Source organism: Schistocerca gregaria, chromosome 2 (assembly GCF_023897955.1).
Source record: "Schistocerca gregaria isolate iqSchGreg1 chromosome 2, iqSchGreg1.2, whole genome shotgun sequence".
Taxonomy (NCBI): domain Eukaryota; kingdom Metazoa; phylum Arthropoda; class Insecta; order Orthoptera; family Acrididae; genus Schistocerca; species Schistocerca gregaria.
In genome coordinates, this window is record NC_064921.1 from 543606647 (window position 1) to 543633790 (window position 27144).

The 27144-nt window shown below is 46.3% G+C and overlaps 2 protein-coding genes across 2 annotated transcripts in view; both read left to right on the plus strand.

Annotated features, from left to right (window-relative positions):
- LOC126335871 (uncharacterized) overlaps positions 1–27144 on the plus strand; it is a 1498073-nt gene that overhangs the window by 1390310 nt on the left and 80619 nt on the right. The gene's annotated exons all lie outside the window — the stretch shown is intronic.
- LOC126331570 (uncharacterized) overlaps positions 1–27144 on the plus strand; it is a 308007-nt gene that overhangs the window by 258929 nt on the left and 21934 nt on the right. Inside the window, exon 2 of the mRNA XM_049996504.1 lies at positions 26825–27048. Within this exon, the coding sequence (XP_049852461.1) occupies positions 26833–27048 (216 nt within the window). The 5' untranslated portion in view covers positions 26825–26832. The remainder of the gene's footprint in view (positions 1–26824; positions 27049–27144) is intronic.

A 27144-nucleotide genomic window follows, 5' to 3' on the forward strand; every position in this document is an offset into this window, starting at 1 on the left:
CTTTCAGTTTTTCCGGAAGGCTACTGAAAGCTAAACTTTCTGAAGAACATGCCTTTCTACACAATGCTTAAGAAGTTGTTATCCATGTGCAAATCGATTTTCTGTCTACTATTCACTGAATGATGTGGCTGGCATTGTCAAAGCTTCACCCTCCATTGCCGGTGGTGAACTGTAGCCGAGCTCGCGGCCGCAGACTACATGTACCTGGCGCGCCAACGTCCGAGGGCTTCTCGGTCATTTCCGGTAAGGTCCTCCTCTTGCTACCTCTGACGGTCGTTCGCTGCAGTACAAGAAGCCAGGATCCGTTTACCTTAAGGCTTTCCTCTTTCTTGTTGAAGCTGTTCGCGTGTTTTTGTATTTCTACAGCTTCTCTGAACAAGTGCGTGTGATAGTGCTCCTCTACAGGCAGAACTTCCGTGTCGGCTATAGCGAAGCACTATCACACGCGCTTGTTCAGAGAAGCTGTAGAAATACAAAAACACGCGAACAGTTTCAAAAAGAAAGAGGAAAGCCTTAAGGTAAACGGATCCTGGCTTCTTGTACTGCAGCGAACGACCGTCAGAGGAAGCAAGAGGAGGACCTTACCGGAAATGACCGAGAAGCCCTCTGACGTTGGCGCGCCAGGTACATACAGGGTGTTACAAAAAGGTACGGCCAAACTTTGATGAAACATTCCTCACACACAAACAAAGAAAATATGTTATGTGGACATGTGTCCGGAAACGCTTATTTTCCATGTTAGAGCTCATTTTATTACTTCTCTTCAAATCACATTAATCATGGAATGGAAACACACAGCAACAGAACGTACCAGCATGACTTCAAACATTCTGTTGCAGGAAATGTTCAAAATGTTCTCGATTAGCGAGGATACATGCATCCACCCTTCGTCGCATGGAATCCCTGATGCGCTGATGCAGCCCTGGAGAATGACGTATTGTATCACAGCCGCCCACAATACGAGCACGAAGAGTCTCTACATTTGGTACCGGGGTTGCGTAGACAAGAGCTTTCAAATGCCCCCTTAAATGAAAGTCAAGAGGGTTGAGGTCAGGAGAGCATGGAGGCCATGGAATTGGTCCGCCTCTACCAATCCATCGGTCACCGAATTTCTGTTGTTGAGAAGCGTACGAACACTTCGACTGAAATGTGCAGGAGCTCCGTCATGCATGAACCACATGTTGCGTCGTCCTTGTAAAGACACATGTAGAGTATCCCGTATGAAATCGTGATAACGTGCCCCATTGAGCGTAGGTGGACGAAACTAAAATGAGCTCTAACATGGAAATTAAGCGTTTCCGGACACATTTCCACATAACATCTTTTCTTTATTTGTGTGTGAGGAATGTTTCCTGAACGTTTGGCAGTACCTTTTTGTAACACCCTGTATAGTCTGCGACCGAGAGCTCAACTCTAGTTCACTACCGGCAATGGAGGGTGAAGCTTTGACAATGCCAGCCACTCGTGCTGGCGAAACGTCACTTAAATCATTAGATGAACGTCGGCCTAAGAACTCGAGACAGAAGCCAATAGGCAGTTTGTCAGCAAGTGGCCACGAAAGCCTTAACAATGTTGTACAACACTAGAATTTCATGGAAGCAGGGCAGCAGGACAGGAGTGAGTTGCGCAGTGAGCCGAAGACTGATGCCGAGAGGCGGCATATCATATGGGGCGGCTGTGTTTGCGCGGGCTACCTGTGCGTGTTTGCTGCCAGATAGGACGGCGAGTGTCGCGTTATCAGGGCTGGGGCTGCGGCCAATGATCCGCGCCGCCTCCCGCCGGCGCCACGCGACGCCACGCGTACCGGCACGGTTCGCCACCCTGCTTTTTCCCTCGCTTATACATTGACGTATCACAAATCATGCGATACGTCCTGCTATAGTGTCGGACCTCCTTTTTCCCGACGCAGTGCAGCAATCGGCCTGACGTGGACCCAACAAGTCGTCGGATGTCCTCTAATTGGGAAATTGTTGCCGGTGAAAGATTTTGTGCACAAACTAACCTCTCGTTTGTGTCAAATAAATGTTCTATAGAATCCAAGTCGGGCGATCTGGGTGAATATATCATTCGCTCTACCTTTCCAGAATGTTCTTTAAATCAATCGTGAACAATTGTGGCCCAGTGACAGGACATCCCTGTATAGCTGCAAATGGCCTCCAGCTAGACGAAACTAACCATTTCCAGTTAATGATCGGTTCAGTTGGACCAAAGGACTCAGTCGATTCTATGTAAACACAGCCCACACTATTATGGAGCCACCACCAGTTTTGGAAGTGCCTTATTGACAACCTACACTCCTGGAAATTGAAATAAGAACACCGTGAATTCATTGTCCCAGGAAGGGGAAACTTTATTGACACATTCCTGGGGTCAGATACATCACATGATCACACTGACAGAACCACAGGCACCTAGACACAGGCAACAGAGCATGCACAATGTCGCCACTAGTACAGTGTGTATCCACCTTTCGCAGCAATGCAGGCTGCTATTCTCCCATGGAGACGATCGTAGTGATGCTGGATGTAGTCCTGTGGAACGGCTTGCCATGCCATTTCCACCTGGCGCCTCAGTTAGACCAGCGTTCGTGCTGGACGTGCAGACCGCGTGAGACGACGCTTCATCCAGTCCCAAACATGCTCAATGGGGGACAGATCCGGAGATCTTGCTAACCAGGGTAGTTGACTTACACCTTCTAGAGCACGTTGGGTGGCACGGGATACATGCGGACATGCATTGTCCTGTTGGAACAGCAAGTTCCCTTGCCGGTCTAGGAATGGTAGAACGATGGGTTCGATGACGGTTTGGATGTACCGTGCACTATTCAGTGTCCCCTCGACGATCACCAGAGGTGTACGGCCAGTGTAGGAGATCGCTCCCCACACCATGATGCCAGGTGTTGGCCCTGTGTGCCTCGGTCGTATGCGGTCCTGATAGTGGCGCTCACCTGCACGGCGCCAAACACGCATACGACCATCATTGGCACCAAGGTAGAAGTGACTCTCATCGCTGAAGACGACACGTCTCCATTCGTCCCTCCATTCACGCCTGTCGCGACACCACTGGAGGCGGGCTGCACGATGTTGGGGCGTGAGCGGAAGACGGCCTAACGGTGTGCGGGACCGTAGCCCAGCTTCATGAAGACGGTTGCGAATGGTCCTCGCCGATACCCCAGGAGCAACAGTATCCCTAATTTGCTGGGAAGTGGCGGTGCGGTCCCCTACGGCACTGCGTAGAATCCTACGGTCTTGGCGTGCATCCGTGCGTCGCTGCGGTCCGGTCCCAGGTCGACGGGCACGTGCACCTTCCGCCGACCACTGGCGACAACTTCGATGTACTGTGGAGACCTCACGCCCCACGTGTTGAGCAATTCGGCGGTACGTCCACCCGGCCTCCCGCGTGCCCACTATACGCCCTCGCTCAAAGTCCGTCAACTGCACATACGGTTCACGTCCACGCTGTCGCGGCATGCTACCAGTGTTAAAGACCGCGATGGAGCTCCGTATGCCACGGCAAACTGGCTGACACTGACGGCGGCGGTGCACAAATGCTGCGCAGCTAGCGCCATTCGACGGCCAACACCGCGGTTCCTGGTGTGTCCGCTGTGCCGTGCGTGTGATCATTGCTTGTACAGCCCTCTCGCAGTGTCCGGAGCAAAGATGGTGGGTCTGACACACCGGTGTCAATGTGTTCTTTTTTCCATTTTCAGGAGTGTATGTCCATGGCTTCGTGGGGTCTGCGCCACACCCCAAGCCCACGATCACCTCTTACCGACTGAGATCGGGACTCATCTGATCAGGCCACGGGTTTCCAGTCCGCTTCCGTCCAACCGACGTGGTCTGGTCACGAGCCCAGGAGAGGCGTTACAGGCGATGTCGTTCTGCTACCAGAGGCACTCACGTCGGTCGTCTGCTTCCATAGCTCATTAAAGTCGCACTGTACTAACGGATACGTTGTCGTGCGTCCCTCGTTGATTTCCGCGGTTTTTTCACGCACTGTTGCTTGTCTGTTAGCAATGACTAGATAAAAGTCGCTGCTGTCGGTCGTTAAGGCTGTCGCTCACTATGTTATCTGTGGTGAGAGGTAATGGCTTAAATTACGTATTCTCGGCACGCCCTTGCTCTGTAGACCTCGGAATATTGAATTCCCTAACAGTTTCCGAATTGTAATATCCCATCCGTCTAACTCTATCTACTATTCCGCGTTCAGAGTCTATTAATTTCCGTCTTGCGGCCATAATTACGTGTGAAACATTTTCACGTGAAGCACCTGAACACAAAAGGCAGCTCCGTCAATGCACTACCCTTTTATAGCTTTGTACGCGACATTACCGCCATCTGTATATCTGCACATCGATATTCCATGACTTTTGTCACCTCAGCGTAAATGACTGCCGCGTGCCGCGCCGTCAGGTAGCGCAATCACAGCCGTTCGCGTGCTACAGGCTCGCCATATGTTCCGTCATTAGGTCTTTGCCATCACGATCGCGAGAAATAACCGTCAAAAGCCCTGCTCGTTTGCTTTATCTGAAGCTGTATCGATTTCTCCGGGCGGGAAAAGGAAGCGGTCTGCCTGTACTTCCTGTGCAATTGCACCATCATCAGCGAGGGCAAATTTTAAATGGTTCAAATGGCTCTGAGCACTATGGGACTTAACATCTGATGTCATCAGTCCCCTAGGCTTAGAACTACTTAAACCTAACTAACTTAAGGACATCACACACATTCATGCCCGAGACATAATTCGAACCTGCGCGATCGTAGCAGCAGCGCGGTTCTGGACTGAAGCTCGACCACAGTGGCAGGGGGGGGGAGGGGGGGGGGGGGGCAAATTTCAAACTCACTGAAGATCACTTCGGGGGGTGCATTGAATGGAGGAATGTTATAGTTCGATGCCTCGCTGATAACTTGAACTGGTCGATAAGCTGACTAGATAAGGAGAGGCTAAGAAATCCAAGACATTACCAATGGAATCACTACGATCTTTGCCGCAAGTGTCTCAGCGAAAGCACAAAAATCAGAAATCAGGAAGATTGCATCGACATTTGATCCCACGTGAATTAGGCCCTATCACCCTTTTATTTAGTCATCTAAATAAAGACATTCACGTTCAGTTGCCTCGAACCTACTTCTCTACCAGTATCGATAAACTGAAAGTTATTTGACCGCCAGCCTCGCCATCAAAGATTCACTCCTTGAGACAAGAGTAATTTCCCCAATAAAAATCGATACGACGCTCTGGCTGAATCGAAGACACGAGATCCAATGGTAAGATTTGCGAACTGCAGAGATATCAACGCCGGAAGACTGACAAACTAAAATTAAACACCTCTTCCGTTCGCTTGCAGTAGTGTGCAAATTTAAGTACGAAAGCAACTTTCGCAGGATGTGTCATTTCCGAGTAACATAGCTCGACCGAACTTGGACCGCACTTGGAAAGAACTACTACAGTATAGTACAGAAGATAACTGAAATACTCTGTGAGACAAACAGAAATGACACTTTTATTTATAGACAATATTTACGTTGAAGCCATTGCAATTTATGATGGTTCCCTGAACATCACAAAAGGCAGTACATGGTTCTCAATAGGGGTGTAATAATCACGAACGCCAATGCAAGCTCTGCAACGCGCTTCCACAAGACTGGTACGGAGTTTTTGTGGTGGGGCGTTCCATTCCTCCACCTACGCGGATGACACCTGCTGGACAGTAGTTGGCGCATTTGAACATGCTCCAATACGTCTCCCGAATGTATTACACACGCGGTCGGTGGAATTTAAGACGTGGGAACTAGCAGGCCAGTTCATCGCCAGACTTTTCGCTCCAAGAGCTCAACCACTCTCGCTGCTCGATGGGATCCTGCATTTTCATGCATAAAAATGAAGTCAATGCCGAGCGCATTCAGGAAAAGACGCACATGGGGAGGGAGTATAGTGTCACAGTAATGTTTACCGGTGAGTGTACCGGATTCAAAGATTTTGAGGTCTCTAGACCCTTCCAACACTATTCCTCCCCATCCCGCAGACCTTGACCACCAAAATGATCGTATTCTACAGGGAATTACCTGTTCCCACATCTCCCCAAATGAGGATACGTCCACAACCACGTGGAGCGTGATCGTTTTGTTGGCCCATGTGTTATAGTATGCGAGGTATAATGTTTCTTGGGTGTGCTAACCTCCAAATCTTTGAAAGGTGAAAAGAGTCTTTTCACGGATGCATTCGGCCCTGACTTCATTTTTATGGATGACAATGCGGGACTGCATTGAACAGCGCAGGTAGAGAACCTCTTGGAACGAAACGATATTCGGCGAATGGACTGGCCTAACTGAACTCTCAACTTAAATCCCTTCGAGCACATACAGGATGCGTTGGGGAGACTTATTGCAGCACGTCCACACGCCCCGATGACCATCCTGCAGTTTTCGGCAGCGCTGGTGGATGAATGGAACGCCCTACCACAAGAATGGACCAATCTTGTAGTTAGCGTGGGAGAAAGTAGCAGAGCATACAGTCCATTCCTTAATGATCACACACCCTATTAGGAACCACGTCCCGCCTTTTGTAACATCCAGGGGGCATCATAAATTGCAGTGACTTCAGCAGGATTATTGTCTTTGATCGTAATGACGTTGAAGACACTGCAATTTATGTATTTATGTTTATTGTCTTTGAAATGGACAGTGTCTTGAAAGGAGGCTATAAGACGAACATCAACAAAAGCAAAACGAGGATAATGGAATTGTAAACGAATTAAACCGGGTGATGCTGAGGGAATTAGATTAGGAAATGAGGCGCTTAAAGTAGTAAAGGGATTTTGCTATTTTGGGAGCAAAATAACTGATGATGGTCGAAGTAGAGAGGATATAAAATGTAGACTGACAATGGCAAGGAAAGCGTTCCTTAAGAAGAGAAATTTTTTAACATCGAGTATAGATTTAAGTGTCAGGAAGTCGTTTCTGAAAGTATTTGTATGGAGTGTAGCCATGTATGAAAGTGAATCATGGACGATAAATAGTTTGGACAAGAAGAGAATAGAAGCTTTCGAAATGCGGTGCTACATAAGAATGCTGAAGGTTAGATGGGTAGATCACGTAACTAATGAGGAGGTTCTGAATAGAATTGGGGAGAAGAGAAATTTGTGGTACAACTGGACTAGAAGAAGTGATCGGTTTGTAGGACATATTCTGAGGCATCAATGGATCACCAATTCAGTATTGGAGGGCAGCGGGGAGGGTAAAAGTCGTAAAGGGAGACCAAGAGATGAACACACTAAATAGATTCAGAAGGATGTAGGTTGCAGTAGGTATTGGGAGATGAAGAAGCTTGCACAGGATAGAGTAGCATGGAGAGCTCCATCAAACCATTCTCTGGACCGAAGACCACAACAACAACGTTGTCTTTGACTAAAAGTGTCATTCCTGTTCGTCTCATTGCGTACTTCTTTTAGTTACCTTACTTTACTATGTTGTAGCAGTTTTCTCTATGTCCACCGATCAACCAGAAGATTATGACCACCTGCCTAATAGTCGGCATGTCCAACTTTGGAGAGGGTAACAGCGGCGAAGCTTCGTGGCATGGAAGCAAGGATATTTTGGTAGGTCGCTGCAGGGATATGGCGCCACATCTTGCGAGCTAACATCCCAAAGATGTTCGGGCTCACATGCGGTTCCCCTTCATCGAAATGTCTTGGCTCAAACTCATGTAGTGGGTGAACCGCACATGTCGTATTACACGCCCTAAACTAGACACCTCTGACCCTTTGGTTAAATTGTCTGGCTGAGGGCAAGTTTGGGAAATACAAAGTTAATATAACATATAATAACAGTAAAATAATATCGGGAACTAAATCAACGACCCATAAATGATGTAGGCCATCCAGCTGCGATTTTGTTAGAATAATGTTTTTTCCAGAAAGCAAACTAATAGCGAAAGTGTTGGTATTTAGGGTTACTGTAACACTCGAGCGCATATCCATTTGACACCGTACGATTAATCACAATCTCATCGCGAATTATAAGTCCAATGCTCCACACGAAAAGTTAGCGTTCACACCAGGCGTGCGGCTACTCACCGCTCAGAGACCAAGTCCCTCGTTACCACTCAACGCGGGTTGACTTAAACCATTTGTCTTCCTAATTACCTAAACACCGACCGCCCGCTTCCGCGTCTCCACCAGCACTGTCTTCTGTCCGTCACCGGCCGCGCTTCCCACGAGCCGAATATCCTCGCTCAGCTGACTAGCGCAGTGCCCTTTCCCGGGGCCGTCCATCTGATTGGCTGCAGCTTACTGTACATTATTCTACATTTTTAAATATTTAAATAATCAAAGCCTGACCACTTTCACGTTCTAAATAAAGTAACAATAATATCTATTACATAATAAACGTTAAATTTTTTACATAAAACCAATACAATTTCCTTCTTAACTTCGAATGTCACGGCCAATAGCCTTTTCTGATAAAAAAATAAAGAACAAAAGTAACTATTATGCACTAAACTTAACAACAAATATTCTATTACTTAATGATTCAATAAGGAGTCATACCGTCCTCGTACAAAGTGGTTTGTATCAAAGAAATGATGATAAGATGCTTAACCGAAAATAATGATAATTTAAATTTACTGCATATTTTAAACAAATGAAGTTACAGTGTTGATATTTACAATATTTGTCATTTTAATGATGCGCTTCTACATGAAACGTCGATCGTTAAGATCGACCAAAGCGTTCATATTTTAGCATTCTGGTCTTTGTTGCAAAACTTGTTAATTTCACTTTAACAGTAAATCCTAAACTATTATAGATATGATCAATATTCGAGTTTTATTGGCATCACCATGAAAATTTATGAAGGTTGGCAGATTAAAATTACTGTGGCTTCATTCCCTGAACTACTACAGAATTCAATAGTTTTCATAAATGTTTCCCTTTATGGCCGATCTTAGGGCCGCCATATTTAACACAGCTACGTTTCCTCGGCCACAAATGGCTTCTACTTGCTTTCCCTATGACGTAGGTTCTCGTGTGTCGCACTCGCACACTACAGCGATTAGGCCTCAATAGACAATAGACGCCTGTGAGTTTCCCCATCTCGTGGTGAATCTGCGCCCTCTATGGCATCCGGTCCTGTACGAAAGGGTTCGTTTCACAATTCCTGAAGGCTGTTTCAGCCACATACTTAAATGAGAGCGAAATGCTCGTTCACTCACCATCTGCACGCATAATTCACCCAACTCCTATAAATTTTGGAGAGGGCGCGATGAGCTCTTACGCCACTTTCTGTCACATCCCAAATGTGTTCGGTAGGTTAATACATGGCGACCACATCAATTCTAACTCACAACTGTGTTCCTCAAATCACTCCATCGCACCCCTGGCCTTATGACATGGCGCATTATCTTGTTGAAAAGTGACATTGCCGTCGGGAAACGTGATCGTCATGAAGGGGTGTACGTGGCCTGCAACCAGTTTACTATACTCCTCGGCCGTCATGGTACCTTGCACGAGGTCCGATGGACCCAAAGAAATCCACGTGAATGTTTCCCTGAGCATAATGGAGCCGCCGCCAGCTTGTCTCCTTCCCGCAGTATAGTTGTCAAAGAGCTGTTCCCCTGGCAGATGACTGATTTACTCACTTCCATCGACATGATGGAGAATTTATAGAGATTCATCAGACCTTGCAACGGTCTTGCCACTGTGCCAACGTCACATCCGATGGTCATGTGCCCATTCCAGTCGCAGTTGTCGATGACAGCGTGTTAAATTGGCACAAGCATGGGTCGTCGGCTGCGGAGAGCCACCGTTCGGTGCACTGTGTCTTCAGACACACTTGTACCCTGCCCAGCATTAAAGTCTAATCTTAGTTCTGCCACAGTTCGCCGCCTGTCCTGTTTTACCAGTCTGCCCAAGGTACGACGTCCGACATCTGTAATCAGGGCTGGCCGCCCAACCCCACGACGTCTGGACGTGGTTTCACTTTGGTTTTGCCACCTATTGAAGAAACCCACCAAAGAACTCCTCGATCACCCGACAACTCGTGTAGTTTCCGAATTGCTCATTCCGAGGTTTTGGGACAGCGCAATCTGCCTTCGTTCAAACTCAAATAGATCTCGCGCCTTCCACATTCTGTACAGGGGGAGTACGCTCACTCATACTACATGCTCCGTGCTTGGATCTGATTAGCAGTCACTCATCTCCAGGTGTCGCTGCTATCGCCTGAACGGGTTTATATTGACAGTAGGTCGGTTGGTCATAACGTTCTCGCTGATCAGTGTATGCTCTAATTTTCATCGAGCTACATTACTTGACAGTGACACATCTTTCGAAAGTTACTTTCGTCCCAAATTTTGCACATTAGTGATTATCTACCATACACCATGATTAAGGTGCACATTGGAGTAGAGCGACAACTCAAAGTATCTGAGAACGTCTAAAGGAGAAAAGACTACTAACGACGGCCGCTAGTATAAATTAAAACTTCTCCTGAAATTCCTGCCTACATACGTTCATTCATTTGGAAGCGTAAAGCTTGGCTAAGCCTCAGAAAATCCCTTATACATTGATACATTCTAAGTCCCTCCTGGACACTAGTCACAGCAACAGACAACTATGTGTCCTGCAGTCTTCTAATGAACATAGTTCCTCACTGCTACCTGAAAATTAATTACAGTGGGATCATTTCGGCACTTCACCGAGCACGGGGAAGACTGCATTTATCCATGTTCTGCCACTTCAGGTCGGATCTTCAGTCTCTTCCTTACTTACTCTCTAAAATTTCTCGCCGCACTACACATTCTGTCACCCAACCTTGCCCCCCCCCCCCCCCCCCCGTATTCTCCTGTACACCAACACGCTTGTTGAATTCTATTTTAGACAGTTCCATCACCAAAATCCATAACACCGAGCTCCTATTTGTCGTTCGGCTTTCTTCTACTCCACTGAGTTGAGTCCCTCACAAGTGAATTTCTGATATAGACACCGTTCGGAAACCGCAAATGCCACTTTTCGACAAGGAAAGCAGTTACTTTCAGCTAAGAACCTGCATCCGTCTGGTGTTCGCAGTTAGTATCGGAGATACCGCAGACTCTATGGTTGCATAGAAACTTCAGGTATCTCATAGACTTCGTAGTAGACATTGCCTAGGACTATTTTTGAAGAATACGCCGTAAGCGACACAAACCATCTCAATAATTCTTCAAAAAGGTTATTAGCAAAACCAAGAAACAGTGCTCGTCTACTCCAACGAATAATAATGCAAAACTGACAAGTGAAAGTCACTGACTAAAGGCTGTAGTTCAGACACCAACAAGTTGATCACACAAAATGAAAATGCTAGGCCTCGTTGAGACTTTGTTGGAATGAAGTTGATGTAAAATCTCAGTTCTTTCGTCAATGTACGAAGTTAAAATTACACAGAGCTTTAAGTTTTTCCGTCTAAACACGGAGTTGAAGTTCCCTTGGAACAGACTAGAATCAGTGTATTATAAGAATAATTCGAGCCAAGTTTTACGATATCCACAGCCACGAAACCAGATCCATCAGCGGCGTCTTGGCGACCTGTGGGATTCTTCGCAGCGTCAGCGTAGACGGTGGTGTAGGCGTGGGATGGATGTCAGAACTGGGGTCGCTGCTCGGAGTCAACTACCGCGTAAAATATCGTTTGGTGGCAGGATATCTTGGGACTTATTCGCGGTCACGTGTCTTGCGGAAGTAAGGAGGTTGCCTCTACACACGACCTCTGGTGGCTCTGCTAGTGCCGCCTAGTGGAACACCAGGAAACATACTTTTCGGTGAAAAGTTTTTGCCTGGCAAGCGGGCAACCCGAGACACTGCAACGTTTCATGTGTTGTCCACACTGCAGGCGTAACCTCGCGACATATTCGCTTTACTTCGCTGTGTACCGCGCTGCTCTTGTATCTGAGTGCCTATGTAAGTCTGTCTTCCGGTTTCCCCATGTCACTCCACGTTACCCAACACTGAGGGATATGCTGAGGCTGGGGAATCAAAGAAGAATAGGTACTTATTTAAAAAATTCCGTTTGAGATACCCCTAAAACAACCACCACACTCCCGCTTCCCGTCGTAGCCATTGCGTTCAATCATTCGGCAAACGTTTGTTTGGAGAGGATCAGTATCTCAGTTCTATCGTAATAAGGATGGAATAGGCCATGACATCGAATGAAGCACCTCAGCTTCCACCTAAAATTATGAAATTTCTATCCAAGGGTGGCCGGAGTGTGATCTGAACCAACTTACTCTGTGAATGTGTAATGTTTCAAATCGCATCAAGGCACTAAATATATACCATTAAAATTGCGTCTAGTGAGTGCCAGTGTTTACGAATTTAGCGTTCTTATGTCAGTTAGAAACAAAAAGCTCTTTCCATAGCTCACTTCAATAAAAAAGGTACGTTAAACTTGGTCTCGTCCTCCTGAAGGCAAGTTCAGAGTCTTAAAATCGCTCCCTCTCGTTAAGGGCTCTTCCTCCCTTTGACGGTTATGACATTTTCTCCTTGAAGGCTCTAAACGGCTACCATGATTAGAAATTTAATTGTGGTGCAATAAAGCCAGAAATTCATGGTCATCTACCCATGTCGAAACCGTGAATCTTCTGACGTACCAATGGTGGCCGTTTTAAACTACACCGTCCTCAAATAATCAGCATGGACTCCGAAAACACAGCTTGCTTGTTCATAAATGAAATCTTACAGACAGTAATTTCGTGTGAAAAGATATATTCCATCTCCCAGTCTTTCAGCACTGCTCTACATCATCGATGACTAAGAAACGATCTCACGTTGTATCTTCTTAGATATGCGACTGAGTCGATGAATATTTGACTAATAAGACCCAATACCTTGTACTGGAAGGCCGATATTCAACAGAAAACAAAAGTGACACTGAATGTGGCGCAAGGAAACGTAATAAACAGAGCTTCTTATATTCTCAATAAAGAAAATTATTTATGAGTTTCCAGGGTGGAGACAGAAATAAAGAAATATCATAAACATAACACATTATCATGCCTAATGCTGTGTAGGAAACGCGTTGGCATTCATAACAGCTTCCTGCCGTCTCGTAGTGGATAAAAAAAGGTAATGTATGGTTTCAGAGGAGTCTTATACCATTCTTCCTGCAAAATTGTGGCAAGTTCAGATAACGATGATGAAGGTGGATAGCGATCACAAGCACTTTTCTCCAAAGTAGATCACAGGATTCAATAATATTGATATCTGATGACTTTAGTGACCAGGAAAAATGTGATAATACATTCTCGTGCTTGCAAAACCAGTGCTGGACGAAGAGATCTGTGTGAACAGGAGCCATGTCATCTTGGAACACAGCTTCACCATTGGGGAACAAATACTATACCACGGGATGAGCACGATCAGCCAAAATGATTACGTAATTCTTGGCAGCAGTGCGATCTTCCAGAGTGAGTATAGACCCTTGTAATACCACGATAAGGCTATCCAAATCATCACCGAACCACTGCTGTGTATCGCTATTGGGATGTTAATTCAGCCAGGAGCTGGAAACAGTGTGAAACAAGGCTCATCCGACGAAAATACATTCTTCCATTGCTCCACATTCGAGGTTTTATGGCTTCGGTATCATGTTTTCCAGTTACGGTCATTCGCTCACTAGTGAGTGGTTTTGGAATTCTGGAACTCCCTGCTTATAGAGCTCGCGTCGTGTTGTTTTAGTGATGACAGGGTTCGCGAGTGAGACATTCATTTGTGCAGTGACTGCAGCTGTCGTCTTCTTATTTTTAGTCGTAATCCTCTTCAATGATTTTGATATCATGACCCGTTGACCGAATGATAGCGGTCTTAAGCCTAACGCTTTGTACAGTGTCGTGTCCGCAGTAAGTGCTTTAGGCAAGAAATATTAGTTTAGACCTGACAAGAATTAAAATTGTCTCGCCTGCGTGTTGTCAACAGTCACCAGTGGTTGTGACGGACAGACTGCTGCTCGAGCGCAGCGCCGCCAGTGGCAGTGGCAGTGGCCAGCACTAGAGGGAGGGCGTGGCGGAGCTGCGAGGCTCCCCTGCATCCTTCCCCTTCCCCTTCCCCTGCCCCCTGCAGCCAGCGCCCCTGCCTTCCCCCTACCCCACTGCCCCACTGCCACAGGCCGGCTCCGTAATGAAAGCCGCCGGCCTGCCGGGCAGCTCAGCCCGCAATTCCGCGTCGCTGGGAGCGTAGCTGTCTGTCTGCAAGCTGTGCACTGGACCACCGGGTCGAAGGACGCAACAGCGGTCTCGGACCTCCACCAGCCTCGTCTCACAGCTACTATAGTGTGTACGTGAACCACTCCAGCACGAACATTCAAACGCTGAATCCCAGCTGCTTGTAGCTTACTGTGAGTGCCGGCAGAATTGATTTAATTATGTTCTCAGTGACTATAAAATTGTTTTCCTCTAGTCCGATTTTACAAAGGCTAAGAATGAGTTTTGATTTTCATTATAACTGGAGGCGAGTTTCATACATAATAGTACAATTTGAAACGCTAGCTACAACACTCATAAGAGGCAGTGCTGAAAAGTATACCTCCGAATTTTTTTATGAGCTTTCTTAAAGCTTTTTTAAAAAACGAGCGTCGTTAACGCTTTACATCTTTATCTACATGTCTACAAAGCTTTTTTAAAAAGCCAGCGTCGTTAACGTTTTACATCTTTATCTTCATGTCTACATATTTGCAGCCCTCTGCAGCTATAAGGTCCCGAATTGTAGTGTGTAACATGGCTGTGTGTAACGTAACTAACTTGTTGTGTTAGAAAGAGCGGGTTGTAATCGAATTTCGAATTCGAGGCGTTCGTCCACACATGGAGGACCCTCTCCTACAAGATGACAATGCTAGACCACACACGGGCGCTGCTACATCTGCAACAATTCGACACCTTGGCTTCACTGTCGTCGATCTTCCTCGATACAGTCCCTATTGCCGGCCGGTGTGGCCGTGCGGTTCTAGGCTCTTCAGTCTGGAACTGAGTGACCGCTACGATCGCAGGCTAGAATCCTGCCTCGGCCATGGATGTGTGTGATGTCCTTAGGTTAGTTAGGTTTAAGTACTTCTAAGTTCTACGGGACGAATGACCACAGATGTTAAGTCCCATAGTGCTCAGAGCCATTTGAACCAATTGAACAGTCGCTATTTGGTCCCATCCAATTTTCATCTGGTTCCAAAACTTACAGAACAACTTCGACGACTTCATTTTCTTAGTGATGAAACGATGCAAGCAGAGATGAGGCTGTGGCCCCTTAACAAAGTCTGACACTCCACACTGACGGTATCAACAAACTGGTCTGTCGTTGGGAGAAATGTGTTCCTCGTCGGGGTGATTGTTGAGATAAATATATAGACACGAATAATAAGGATGTAGAATGTCAATAACGTTTGTTTTATTAAAAAAATTTTAGGAGTTTTCATATGAAAATCCAGAAGCACTACTTTTCACCACGCCTTCGTAATTAGTGACAAATCACTTCTCAAACGACAAGTTTTGACAAGAAAGTTCTCTTCTGCGCGTGAAGAATACAATAATCTTCATAGCTCAGATGGAATTTAATGGTATCACACCACAAACTCTTTGATTTAACTCTGCCAAACTGATACACCAACGTTTACATGTCGGTCGGATGTTGTTATTGTAGTCTTCAGTCCTGAGACTGGTTTGATGCAGCTCTCCATGCTACTCTATCCTGTGCAAGCTTCTTCATCTCCCAATACCTACTGCAACCTACATCCTTCTGAATCTGCTTAGTGTATTCATCTCTTGGTCTACCTCTTCGATTTTTACCCTGCACGCTGCCCTCCAATGCTAAATTTGTGATCCCTTGATGCCTCAGAACATGTTCTACCAACCGGTCCCTTCTTCTTGTCAAGTTGTGCCACAAACTTCTTTTCTCCCCAATTCTATTCAATACCTCCTCATTAGTTATGTGATCTACCCATCTAATCTTCAGCATTCTTCTGTAGCACCACATTTCGAGGGCCTCTATTCTATTCTTGTCCAAACTATTTATCGTCCATTTTTCACTTCCATACATGGCTACACATATACAAATACTTTCAGAAACGACTTCCTGACACTTAAATCTATACTCGGTGGTAACAAATTTCTCTTCTTCAGAAACGCTTTCCTTGCCATTGCCAGTGTACATTTTATATCCTCTCTACTTCGGCCATCATCAGTTATGTTGCTCCCCAAATAGCAAAACTCCTTCACTACTTTAAGTGTCTCATTTCCTAATCTAATTCCCTCAGCATCACCCGACTTAATTCGACTACATTCCATTATTCTCGTTTTGCTTTTATTGATGTTCATCTTATATCCTCCTTTCAAGACACTGTCCATTCCGTTCAACTGCTCTTCCAAGTCCTTTGCTGTCTCTGACAGAATTACAATGTCATCGGCGAACCACAACGTTTTGCGCTTCTAGGCGCGTCAGTCTGGAACCGCGTGACCGCTACGGCCGCAGGTTCGAATCCTGCCTCGGGCATGGATGTGTGTGATGTCCTTAGGTTAGTTAGGTTTAAGTAGTTCTAAGTTCTAGGGGACTGATGACCACAGATGTTGAGTCACATAGTGCTCAGAGCCATTTGAACCATTTGAACCTCAACGTTTTTTCTTCTCCATGGACTTTAATACCTACTCCGAAGTTTTCTTTTGCTTCCTTTATTGCTTGCTCAATATACAGATTGAATAACATCGGGGATAGGCTACAACCCTGTCTCACTCCATTCCCAACCACTTCTTCCCTTTTATGCCCCTCGACTCTTATAATTGCCATCTGGTTTCTGTAGGATATGTTGATTACAATTTTATCCTTTTGCGAACTTATGTTCAGCACAGAAAAAAGCCTTTGTTACATGTGAGGAAAGGTGTGAGTATATGATTATTATTGAGTGTGTGTGACGTTACTGAGACTTCTTAGGTGTAGGTCTCTTCGCATGCTACCCACAGGACGTACACATTCAGTTTACTCCATCTTTCAATACTTTCAAAATGGTCAAATCATTCCAATCAGGGTCATGGGAACATCATAATGACAGATGGCACAGTCATTTGGTTGTATTTTGATGACCACAGATAGACTCAAGACAACAGTGTGGCAAGAAGAGTTGGCGGGCATCCTTCCAGTCGGAGTATGCCACGACAAGATCGCAGGCTTTTCCCGGCTGCCTCTAACGAAGTGACGGATGACAAAAACTGGACTGCGCAGACGTGAAAGGCGCAGTGTTACCATAAACTGTCGGGAACGATTACTGGAAGCTGTACTGAGATCTCGAGTTGGCATTCATCGTTAACCACTGAGACCATACTACAGACAACAAAGACTTGGATGGTGTGGATCCAGCCCCAACTGGGACATTGAGATGCATACTGTGGTCTAGAGCGACGAATCTCGCTTCTGCTTGTGGTGGTCAGATCGGCGGAAACGTATCTCTAGACGACCTACCGAAAAATCACAGCAAACAGCGATTCTCGACACACACACACCTTTCCAGTTCCTGGCGTTGTGGTCTGAAGAGCTGTTGGGTAGGGGAACAGGTGCTGTGGCGCCCTAGACAACCGGCGCCAACGGCTCCGTGCACAACTCAATCGTCATGTGGGTTGCAGCGAGCTCAGCCCCTGCAGTGCAGACGACATGGAACTTCGCAATCGCGGAACTCCGCTGCCGGACCAGCACAGGGCGTCAACAGCCTTCTGACCATGTCAACAAGCGGCGTACATGGCGGCGGTAGAGGTCGACGGCAAACCTCTTCGTGCATCCGCCAAGACACGCGCTAGATATGTGGCCACACATATCCGACCGCAAGGTGATTTAGGCCGACATACAAGCTCAGAAGAGCAGTTTAGTACCAGGCAGCAGTCTGAAGATCTCTACTACGCCGCGCCGAGGACAGCATGCCACCCTCCCCAGCTGGGAATCAAAGTGACATGGACATGCTTGTTGGGACTTACTAAAATTACACTACTGTTCTTTTATACGAAAAGATAGTGTCAGACTGGAATTTTCGATCCTTATCGGACTTAGATATTTCGTTACTGTTGGCTCTTAATACTTCTTCAGCGAAGTATACCGTAACAGTTGTTAAGTGTTTATTCTTCTTGATTGAAACATGAATTTGGCCTTTTGTTTTAAACCTGAAGTGAGAAAGCTATTTTTCCGTTTTAATCTAAAGTTATTAGGAGTTCAAGTCTCTGCTCTTCACAGAGGTGTGACTACAAATACTTAATCCACTGTTTTTAACATAGAGCTGTTAAGACTTTAAGACTGTGTTCACTGAAGCGTGTGTAAAAATTTCAAATATCTCAGATCTAATTTATGTACTTTCTGATTCTGGAATTCTAAATGGCTCACAACGTTGTTTACGAACCTTAATTTATTTTCTATCAGTTACTGAAGGTCTAGCATCCATTTCTATTTCTAAACCTAGTAACCACGGAAACATAGCTGACAAGACGCTAATCGAAACGTGTACGCTTCTTACATTTTGTTTGAATCGTACAACTTTTCTAAAACTTTACCAGCTCTCAGACATAGTGCCACCAGATATTCGTCGTAGATTATCCGCCAAAGCGGAGAGAACATCCTTTCTTTTATTTTACTGTGAAAAATATTTTTGTGGAAATTGTTTTCAATAAACTTTTGTTTGTTCCGTACAACTGGACTATTTAGTTGTGCCCGCCAGCGCCGAACACGTCAATAGGACTCATTTGGTGGCTGCTGAATGGAGCCATCAGTGTGTTTTGAGAATGGTAAACCCTGCTGACGTACCCTTCATTCTCCGTCGAATCCATCTAGGTGTTTCTTCCCGGACAGCGCACTCTTGAGTCTCCCATCACACCACTCCGATGTCAGGAGCCGCATGAGTCGTTTACTGGGGGTCTATGGTCCAGCCTTATGACCTACAGCTTGTGCGACTAGTCACTGCATAGCCACTACTATCTGCTATTGATCCAGCAATACAAAACACGTCGCATACATCGTTCTCGGAGAGTTAGTTTATACATGACTGACCCTTACAAGTTGTGCTGTAAGTTACTGTAGCATTTTGGTAAGCCTTGCGATAACTTTGGTTGCTGTGCGGTGAATTTACTCAACACGCAACGGCAATAAATATCATTTGACGCTTGCCCAAAGAGTTCAGACTTCTTTACCTAGTTTCAGGAGGACTTCATGTCCTGCACTTTGGATGATATTGGATTTGCTATTTTCCGTGACAAGGGGCGGGTTATTCTCCTCCTTCCGAAATTATTCAACACAAAAAGACCTATTTATAAAAGAATAAACACAAAAGACTGCGGCCAAAGGATTCCATAAATCTAAGTGGAAAAATAGTCGTTCAGTGGTGCGCGCGAGAGCGCGCACACACACACACACACACACACAAACTAACTACAGGAAAAACACATTACTCTTGAACAGCTAGCAACCTAAGACGTCACTGAATTGAAGTGCTGATTTTCAGTTCAGTACCTGGATTTCTAAACCAGGTATCCATGGAAACATAGCTGACAAGACGCTAATCGAAATGTGTAGGCATATTACATTTTATTTTAAACGTACACATGTCGTAAAATTTTACCGGCTCGCAGGCATACCGCCTGGGCACGTTCCGGCAGCCCCAGGATAGAGGACTAGAAGTTTCGTCTAGACCACATCAGTCGTGCTAGCAACAGCAAGAAAACAGTAGTGCTTTTCTCAACTTGAGAATAACTCTACCGTCCGGAGAACCTCACATCTGAGCATGAACAAAATTGGATCCTGTTGAGGTCACTCATCCGTCCTCGATCTGGAGTTGGAAGATCCAGCAGTAATTAGCAGAAACAGCATTTCCTTGTGAATACCATCAACTGTGATTGCAGAGAGGCACAGGCTACCGAGCCTCTACTGGATTTTCAAGTACGTCCTACATCGTGCACAGAAGATCTTCAATTTTCTACTCCGAGCGCATTTAAAGTTGCAATGTTTTGGTATAATAATGTAGCTTGATAATTATTTCTTTGATTTGCTTTTGATTACCATCTATCCTGTTTACAACTCGAATAAGTAATATATAAACACGAGTAATTTATCAGTAGCCCAACCAAAGTTGACAAGTAGGAGTATTCAGCAAGGGGAGGCAGTGATGAACGGTCTCACCTCATTTTGGACAGCTGCTCACATGCGTGCGCGGCTCCTCCCAAACATCCATTGGTTGTGTCGATTGAGGAGCGCTGACAGCGACTGTGTAACCGATCTTTCAACAACGACAGGCTGCCGGTTGTATTGCTCCGCCGTTCAGTTTTTTCTATTCAGCAGGTGTCCCAGCTGACCTGAGAGAACCACCTCTGATTGTTGCCTTCGACAAGCCAAAGGGCAGTACCTTCCACGCTTGGCAAGACGTGGTCACATAGTGCCGAAAGCAATGGGCGCACATTGAGTGCACTGTCGCTACCGCCGGATGGTCAGGAAATCTGATATCCCAACGCCTAACGACCACAAACGGTGCACTTTTCATTACACTCAGATTATCGCGGTATCTTTCATGCATATTTTTGCATATAACTGTTGACTTAGATAAATATGCCATCGATATCCCATACAATGAGATGCAATTAAAGGCGTGGGGACTGTTAGGTGAGATGACTAACTGTTCTGGCCATTTCGAATTATTACATTTAATTGGCTTATTAAAGTTCGGTAAGTCTAGGATAAGTCGTGTTTTATCTGTTACTAGCTGACAAACGCGGCATTGCCCAGGGATTCATTTTGCTAGTTTTGTATTAGAAAAGAAAACAAAAAAATGAACTCTCTAAGTACACTCCTGGAAATGGAAAAAAGAACACATTGACACCGGTGTGTCAGACCCACCATACTTGCTCCGGACACTGCGAGAGGGCTGTACAAGCAGCGGACACACCAGGAACCGCGGTGTTGGCCGTCGAATGGCGCTAGCTGCGTGGCATTTGTGCACCGCCGCCGTCAGTATCAGCCAGTTTGCCGTGGCATACGGAGCTCCATCGCAGTCTTTAACACTGGTAGCATGCCGCGACAGCGTGGACGTGAACCGTATGTGCAGTTGACGGACTTTGAGCGAGGGCGTATAGTGGGCATGCGGGAGGCCGGGTGGACGTACCGCCGAATTGCTCAACACGTGGGGCGTGAGGTCTCCACAGTACATCTATGTTGTCGCCAGTGGTCGGCGGAAGGTGCACGTGCCCGTCGACCTGGGACCGGACCGCAGCGACGCACGGATGCACGTCAAGACTGTAGGATCCTACGCAGTGCCGTAGGGGACCGCACCGCCACTTCCCAGCAAATTAGGGACACTGTTGCTCCTGGGGTATCGGCGAGGACCATTCGCAACCGTCTCCATGAAGCTGGGCTACGGTCCCGCACACCGTTAGGCCGTCCTCCGCTCACGCCCCAACATCGTGCAGCCCGCCTCCAGTGGTGTCGCGACAGGCGTGAATGGAGGGACGAATGGAGACGTGTCGTCTTCAGCGATGAGAGTCGCTTCTGCCTTGGTGCCAATGATGGTCGTATGCGTGTTTGGCGCCGTGCAGCTGAGCGCCACAATCAGGACTGCATACGAGCGAGGCAGACAGGGCCAACACCCGGCATCATGGTGTGGGGAGCGATCTCCTACACTGGCCGTACACCTCTGGTGATCGTCGAGGGGACACTGAACCCATCGTTCTAACATTCCTAGACCGGCAAGGGAACTTGCTGTTCCAACAGGACAATGCACGTCCGCATGTATCCCGTGCCACCCAACGTGCTCTAGAAGGTGTAAGTCAACTACCCTGGCCAGCAAGATCTCCGGATCTGTCACCCATTGAGCATGTTTGGGGCTGGATGAAGCGCCGTCTCACGCGGTCTGCACGTCCAGCACGAACGCTGGTCCAACTGAGGCGCCAGGTGGAAATGGCATGGCAAGCCGTTCCACAGGACTACATCCAGCATCTCTACGATCGTCTCCATGGGAGAATAGCAACCTGCATTGCTGCGAAAGGTGGATATACACTGTACTAGTGGCGACATTGTGCATGCTCTGTTGCCTGTATCTATGTGCCTGTGGTTCTGTCAGTGTGATCATGTGATGTATCTGACCCCAGTAATGTGTTAATAAAGTTTCCCCTTCCTGGGACAATGAATTCACGGTGTTCTTATTTCAATTTCCAGGAGTGTGGTATAACATTGAAAACATTTCATTTCGATGTATTCTTGAAAACACATGTGAAATTATCAAACAGTATTACAAAACACCAAAAAACGTTGAGATAAATAACAATTCATTATTTTATTTGCATCAGCCACAGACATCAAGAATTAGAGACACCAAAACCGTGCTTTCATAGCTACAGGCTCATCATACGTGGTAATTGCGGCACCAAATGCTTCAATGCGTCGCCAAAGTCTTGTATTCGACATTCGACTTTGCACAAAAATTAAAACTTCAGTGTGACATTGAAACAAAACTGTTACGTATCGATATTGGCATCACTCGCCATTCAAATTTCAACAAGGTGAAGGTGGCATGTAAGAAACTTCAAAATGGCATGCGGTATACTACATGCTTGGATACGCAGTTGATTAGTATTCAGGCGAAAACGCTTAAATTAGATAAGAATGACGCTAACTACATTCTGTATACAGGGAAAGAATACGTAGTGGGTTTCTCATTCAAAAATATAATTTGAGTTTTGGGTTTTTTTGTGGAAGTATCGTGTTACACCTCGTCTGAGGAGGAAAGACGTCTAATGGCAGGGTGCGCGATTTGACAGCGATAGGATCAGTGCATGTCGACGCTACTACTTATCGTTCCGCAATATTGTTGTTCGCCTGCCATGTCAACATTAATGTAACCATCTGTCAAAAGCGTGAGAAACCACCTTTTTGGAGCGCGGGACGTAGAGGAAGGGAGTCAGTGAAGGTCTGGAAGGTACAGACAGGGGCGTACAGCCGCTACGACTCCAGTCCCTTGGCCAGCAGCGCTAGGTTTCTCGGTTGAGGATCCACGTTGCTAACAGTCCGGTCGAGTGAGTCCCACAGATTCTGCATTGCACTTAAACCTTGGGTGTTTGGTGCCCAGGCTAGTCCAGTAGACTCATCCTGGTGACCTTCGAACCACACTGCGAGTTGTGTGACACGTTGCATTGTCCTGCTGCCAACGTGCAGAGGAAAAACAATCTGCATGTAGGGGTGGACATTGTCCCCCAATGATAGATGCGTACTTGTGCTGATCCATTGCGGCTTCCAAAATGACGATATCACCCACAGAATGTCACGAAAACATTCCCCAGACCATAAAGCTTACTCCTCCAGCCTTTCCCCTTCCAGCAATTGTTGAATAGTCATTGCTTTCAGACGTTTCACATCGTGCACTTATTAATCTGGAGAGGCTATCTGTACCACTCTGGCCGGCCGCGGTGGTCTCGCGGTTCTAGGCGCGCAGTCCGGAACCGTACGACTGCTACGGTCGCAGGTTCGAATCCTGCCTCGGGCATGGATGTGTGTGAAGTCCTTAGATTAGTTAGGTTTAAGTAGTTCTAAGCTCTAGGGGACTAATGACCACAGCAGTTGAGTCCTATAGTGCTCAGAGCCATTTCAACCATTTTTTGTACCACTCTGTGGACTTCCAGTTGCGTTATTAGCATGCAAATTCCAGACTTCGTCATCGATGAAAAGCAGTCAGCATGGACGTGTCAACCGGGCGCCTGCAGCGAAGGTCCATACGCAGAGACATTCGCTTAAGAGATTCTACTGGTAGCCCTTGGTTCATTTACGTGGTCAGTTGCTCAACAGTTGCACGTCTCTTGACCCGTAGAGGTCTCCACAGCCGCCTTACAGCCAGTGCCATCTATAACCGCAGGTGCACCTCGGTTACGTCCGCGCCAGTTTCGGATAGCGCCATTTTGCCATGCACAGTATACTTTAACCACGGCGGCACCGTAGGCCGACTCGTGTACTCTTAGTGACTGCACGACACAAAGCTTTGTGACTCACCTGGGTCCGTCAACACCGATATTGGACTGTTGATGACTAGAAACATGTTGCCTTGTCGGACGACTCTCGTTGCAAATTGTACTGACGGTATGGACGTCTACGGGTATGGATACGTCATGAACCCATGGACTCTGCATTTCAGCAGAGGACTGTTCAAAGTGGTGGAAGCTCTGTAATAGTATGGGGCTTGTGCAGCTGGAGTGATATCAGATCTCTGATACGCCTAGATACTACTCTGACAGGCGACACGTACGTGGGCATCCTGTCTGATCACCTGCATCCATTCATGTCTATTGCACATTCCGAGGACTTGGGCAATTCCAGCAGGACAATGCGACACTCCTCACGTCCAGAATTGCTACAGAGTGTCTCCAGAAACACTCTTCTGAATTTAAAGACTCCCCAGACATGAACATTATTGAGCATACCTTGATGACTTGCAACGTGCTGTTCAGAAGAGATCTCAACCGTCTCGTGCTCTTATTGACAGCCCTGCAGGATTCATGGTATCAGTTCCCTCCATCACTACTTCAGACATTAGTCGAGTCTACGCCACGTCGTCGTCTTGTGGCACTTCTGCGTGCTCGCAGGGGCACTGCAGGTATTAGGTGTCACCAACTGCGACATGGTCGCGTATACAAACAGTGATCCAATACTGTCAAATGTTTTTTATTTCAGTCTTTGATCACAATATGAATTCCTTGGACGATGACCTGTTTCAGTCCGTAACCACCATCCTCAAATCTATAATATACAAATATATACACCTAGTCAGCAGTTTGTCTTTCAACATAATACAGCAATACGTATCACAGTATACTACCATATAGCCAGGGAGATGTACAGAAAATACGGTAAAACGTACCTTTTTTACACCATGTCCTAAAGTGATAAGGCCATAATAGCATCGTCAGAACATATAAATATAATCAGCGTAACATCGTCCTATAGATCTAAAATAAGGCGTAGAATAGACCGCATCGTCCACACAGTCAGGATTGCAACATTAGCTACCAGAAATCATCTAGAGATGATGTAGGCAGATTTCTGGTAGCTACTGTACTTCAGTAGCCAGTTGCAATAATGACTGTGCTGACGATGCGGCCTATTCTACGCCTTATTTTAGATCTATAGTGTGGTCAGAAAATGTCTGAAACGCTTGTAGGGATGTTGCAGGGCAGGTTGTACTGAGATATGAATGTTACAAAAAAAAAAAAATTGATACGTTGCGCCGTTTCCGAGTTATTTAGCATTGAAGTTAGCCAATCAGATCGTCGCGCGCGTAAATTCAAGATTCAGGTAACGAGACAAAGCACTCGTTGGGCAACACCGCCCCTGGCAGGCCGCTTGAATGTGAGCGCAAGACGCCCCGCTTGGCTAAATTCTTTGCTAAATAACTCGGAAACGGAGCAACGTATCGAATTTCTTTCCTAACATTTATGTCTCAGTACAACCTGCCCTGTAATATCCCTACAAGCATTTCACACATTTTCTGACCACCTTGTATATGACGATGCTATGCTGATTAAATTTATATGTTTTGACGATGCGATTATGGCCTTATCACTTTAGGACATGGTGTAAAAAAGGTGCGTTTTACCGTATTTTCTGTACATCTTCTTGGTTGTATGATCGTATATTGTGATACGTATTGCTGTATTATGTTGAAAGACAAACTGCTCACTAGGTGTATATACTTTATATATTATATATTGTGATAAAAGACTGAAATAAAAAACATTAGACAGGTGTACCAGTTCTTTTGGCTCTTCAGTCTATATGCGTCGGCCTGTCACTGTGTTGCAAATGCTGCAGTGATGTCCTCAAATGAAAACTTTTTAATCTCCTCATATATTACTTATTTTGCTCGTATTTCGTTTTATTTGCGAAACCTTCTTTCGTTCAAATCTTGATCTGTGTTGTTTTGTGAGTGGTGCTAGATGAGTTTATGCCTAATACGTTTGTATGACGATTACAATCCACAAAATGTAACAAAAAATAAATTTTTGACACATTTGCACATTGGGTGCAAATAGTATATTTCGTCAAATATTAGGATTGATAAGGAAAAATTAAAACCACATGGACAAAGATTCCACAGGAAAAAACTATAAAACGAAGCAAAAATGAGGGTAAATGATTGAGTTAACACGATTTTAAAATGATTTGGCAAAGGATTATAAATGTACAAAATTATGTTGAAACAAATAAACTGAAATACTATATAATGATCGTTGTGTTTTTGATGGATATAAAAAAAAATAGATAGCATCCTACAGGGATCGTACCGACAAACTTCAACGCACCGGCCAAGTAACTGACACGCTGTACTGCGGCGTCGTTTTGAATTTACACTATTTACAATGCACTAGTCTATCAGAAGAAATACTGGTTTTTTTCCTTTTTTTCGATTACTCGCAAACGATGCCACGGTAAATGGTTTTAGGGTGTTGGATGTTAAACTACAACACCGTATCAGTGGTTTTAAAAAGTCAATTCCATCCACGGTGACTTGGGACTGAATTAATAATAAAGCTCAAGCCGCAGAGTCAGCAACCGACGATATGCAACCTACGCCGCAGCATTGTCTCGCGAAGAAGCATTCTGCCGCACTTCCTGACGTCTGGGCTGCTAGATCTCGCAGCGTACGTCGTACTTGGCCACTATCCGAGCTAAAATTGCGTTCCGATTACACGAGCTTAAGAGGTCGGCTAGCGCAGTATCGGCGCGGTTCGGAAACGACGCGCCCTGGAGCACGCGAGCGTCGAGCGCGGCTGGGCGGCCGCGTCTGACCGCTGTGCTGTGCTGCGGTGCGGGCAGGCGGCGCGATGCACGCGATGGGGCTGCACTCGGCGCTGGCCATCAAGCGGCAGCGCAAGCGGCGCGAGGAGCAGCGGCGGGCGCGCGAGCGCCGCTTCAGCACGCAGAGCACCGAGTCGGGCCTCACGTCGCCGCACAACAGCATCGCCAGCCTGGACCGGCAGCGCGGCGCGCGCCGCACCGCCGCCCACTCCAAGGCCACCGGCGACGCCGTCGGCTCCAAGGTCAGTGCCGCAAGCGCGCGCCCGGAGTGTTTACGTCACTCCACACCAGAAAGGCACCTCCCATTCCTCGATAGAGCCTGTAGTACGGTATTCTTG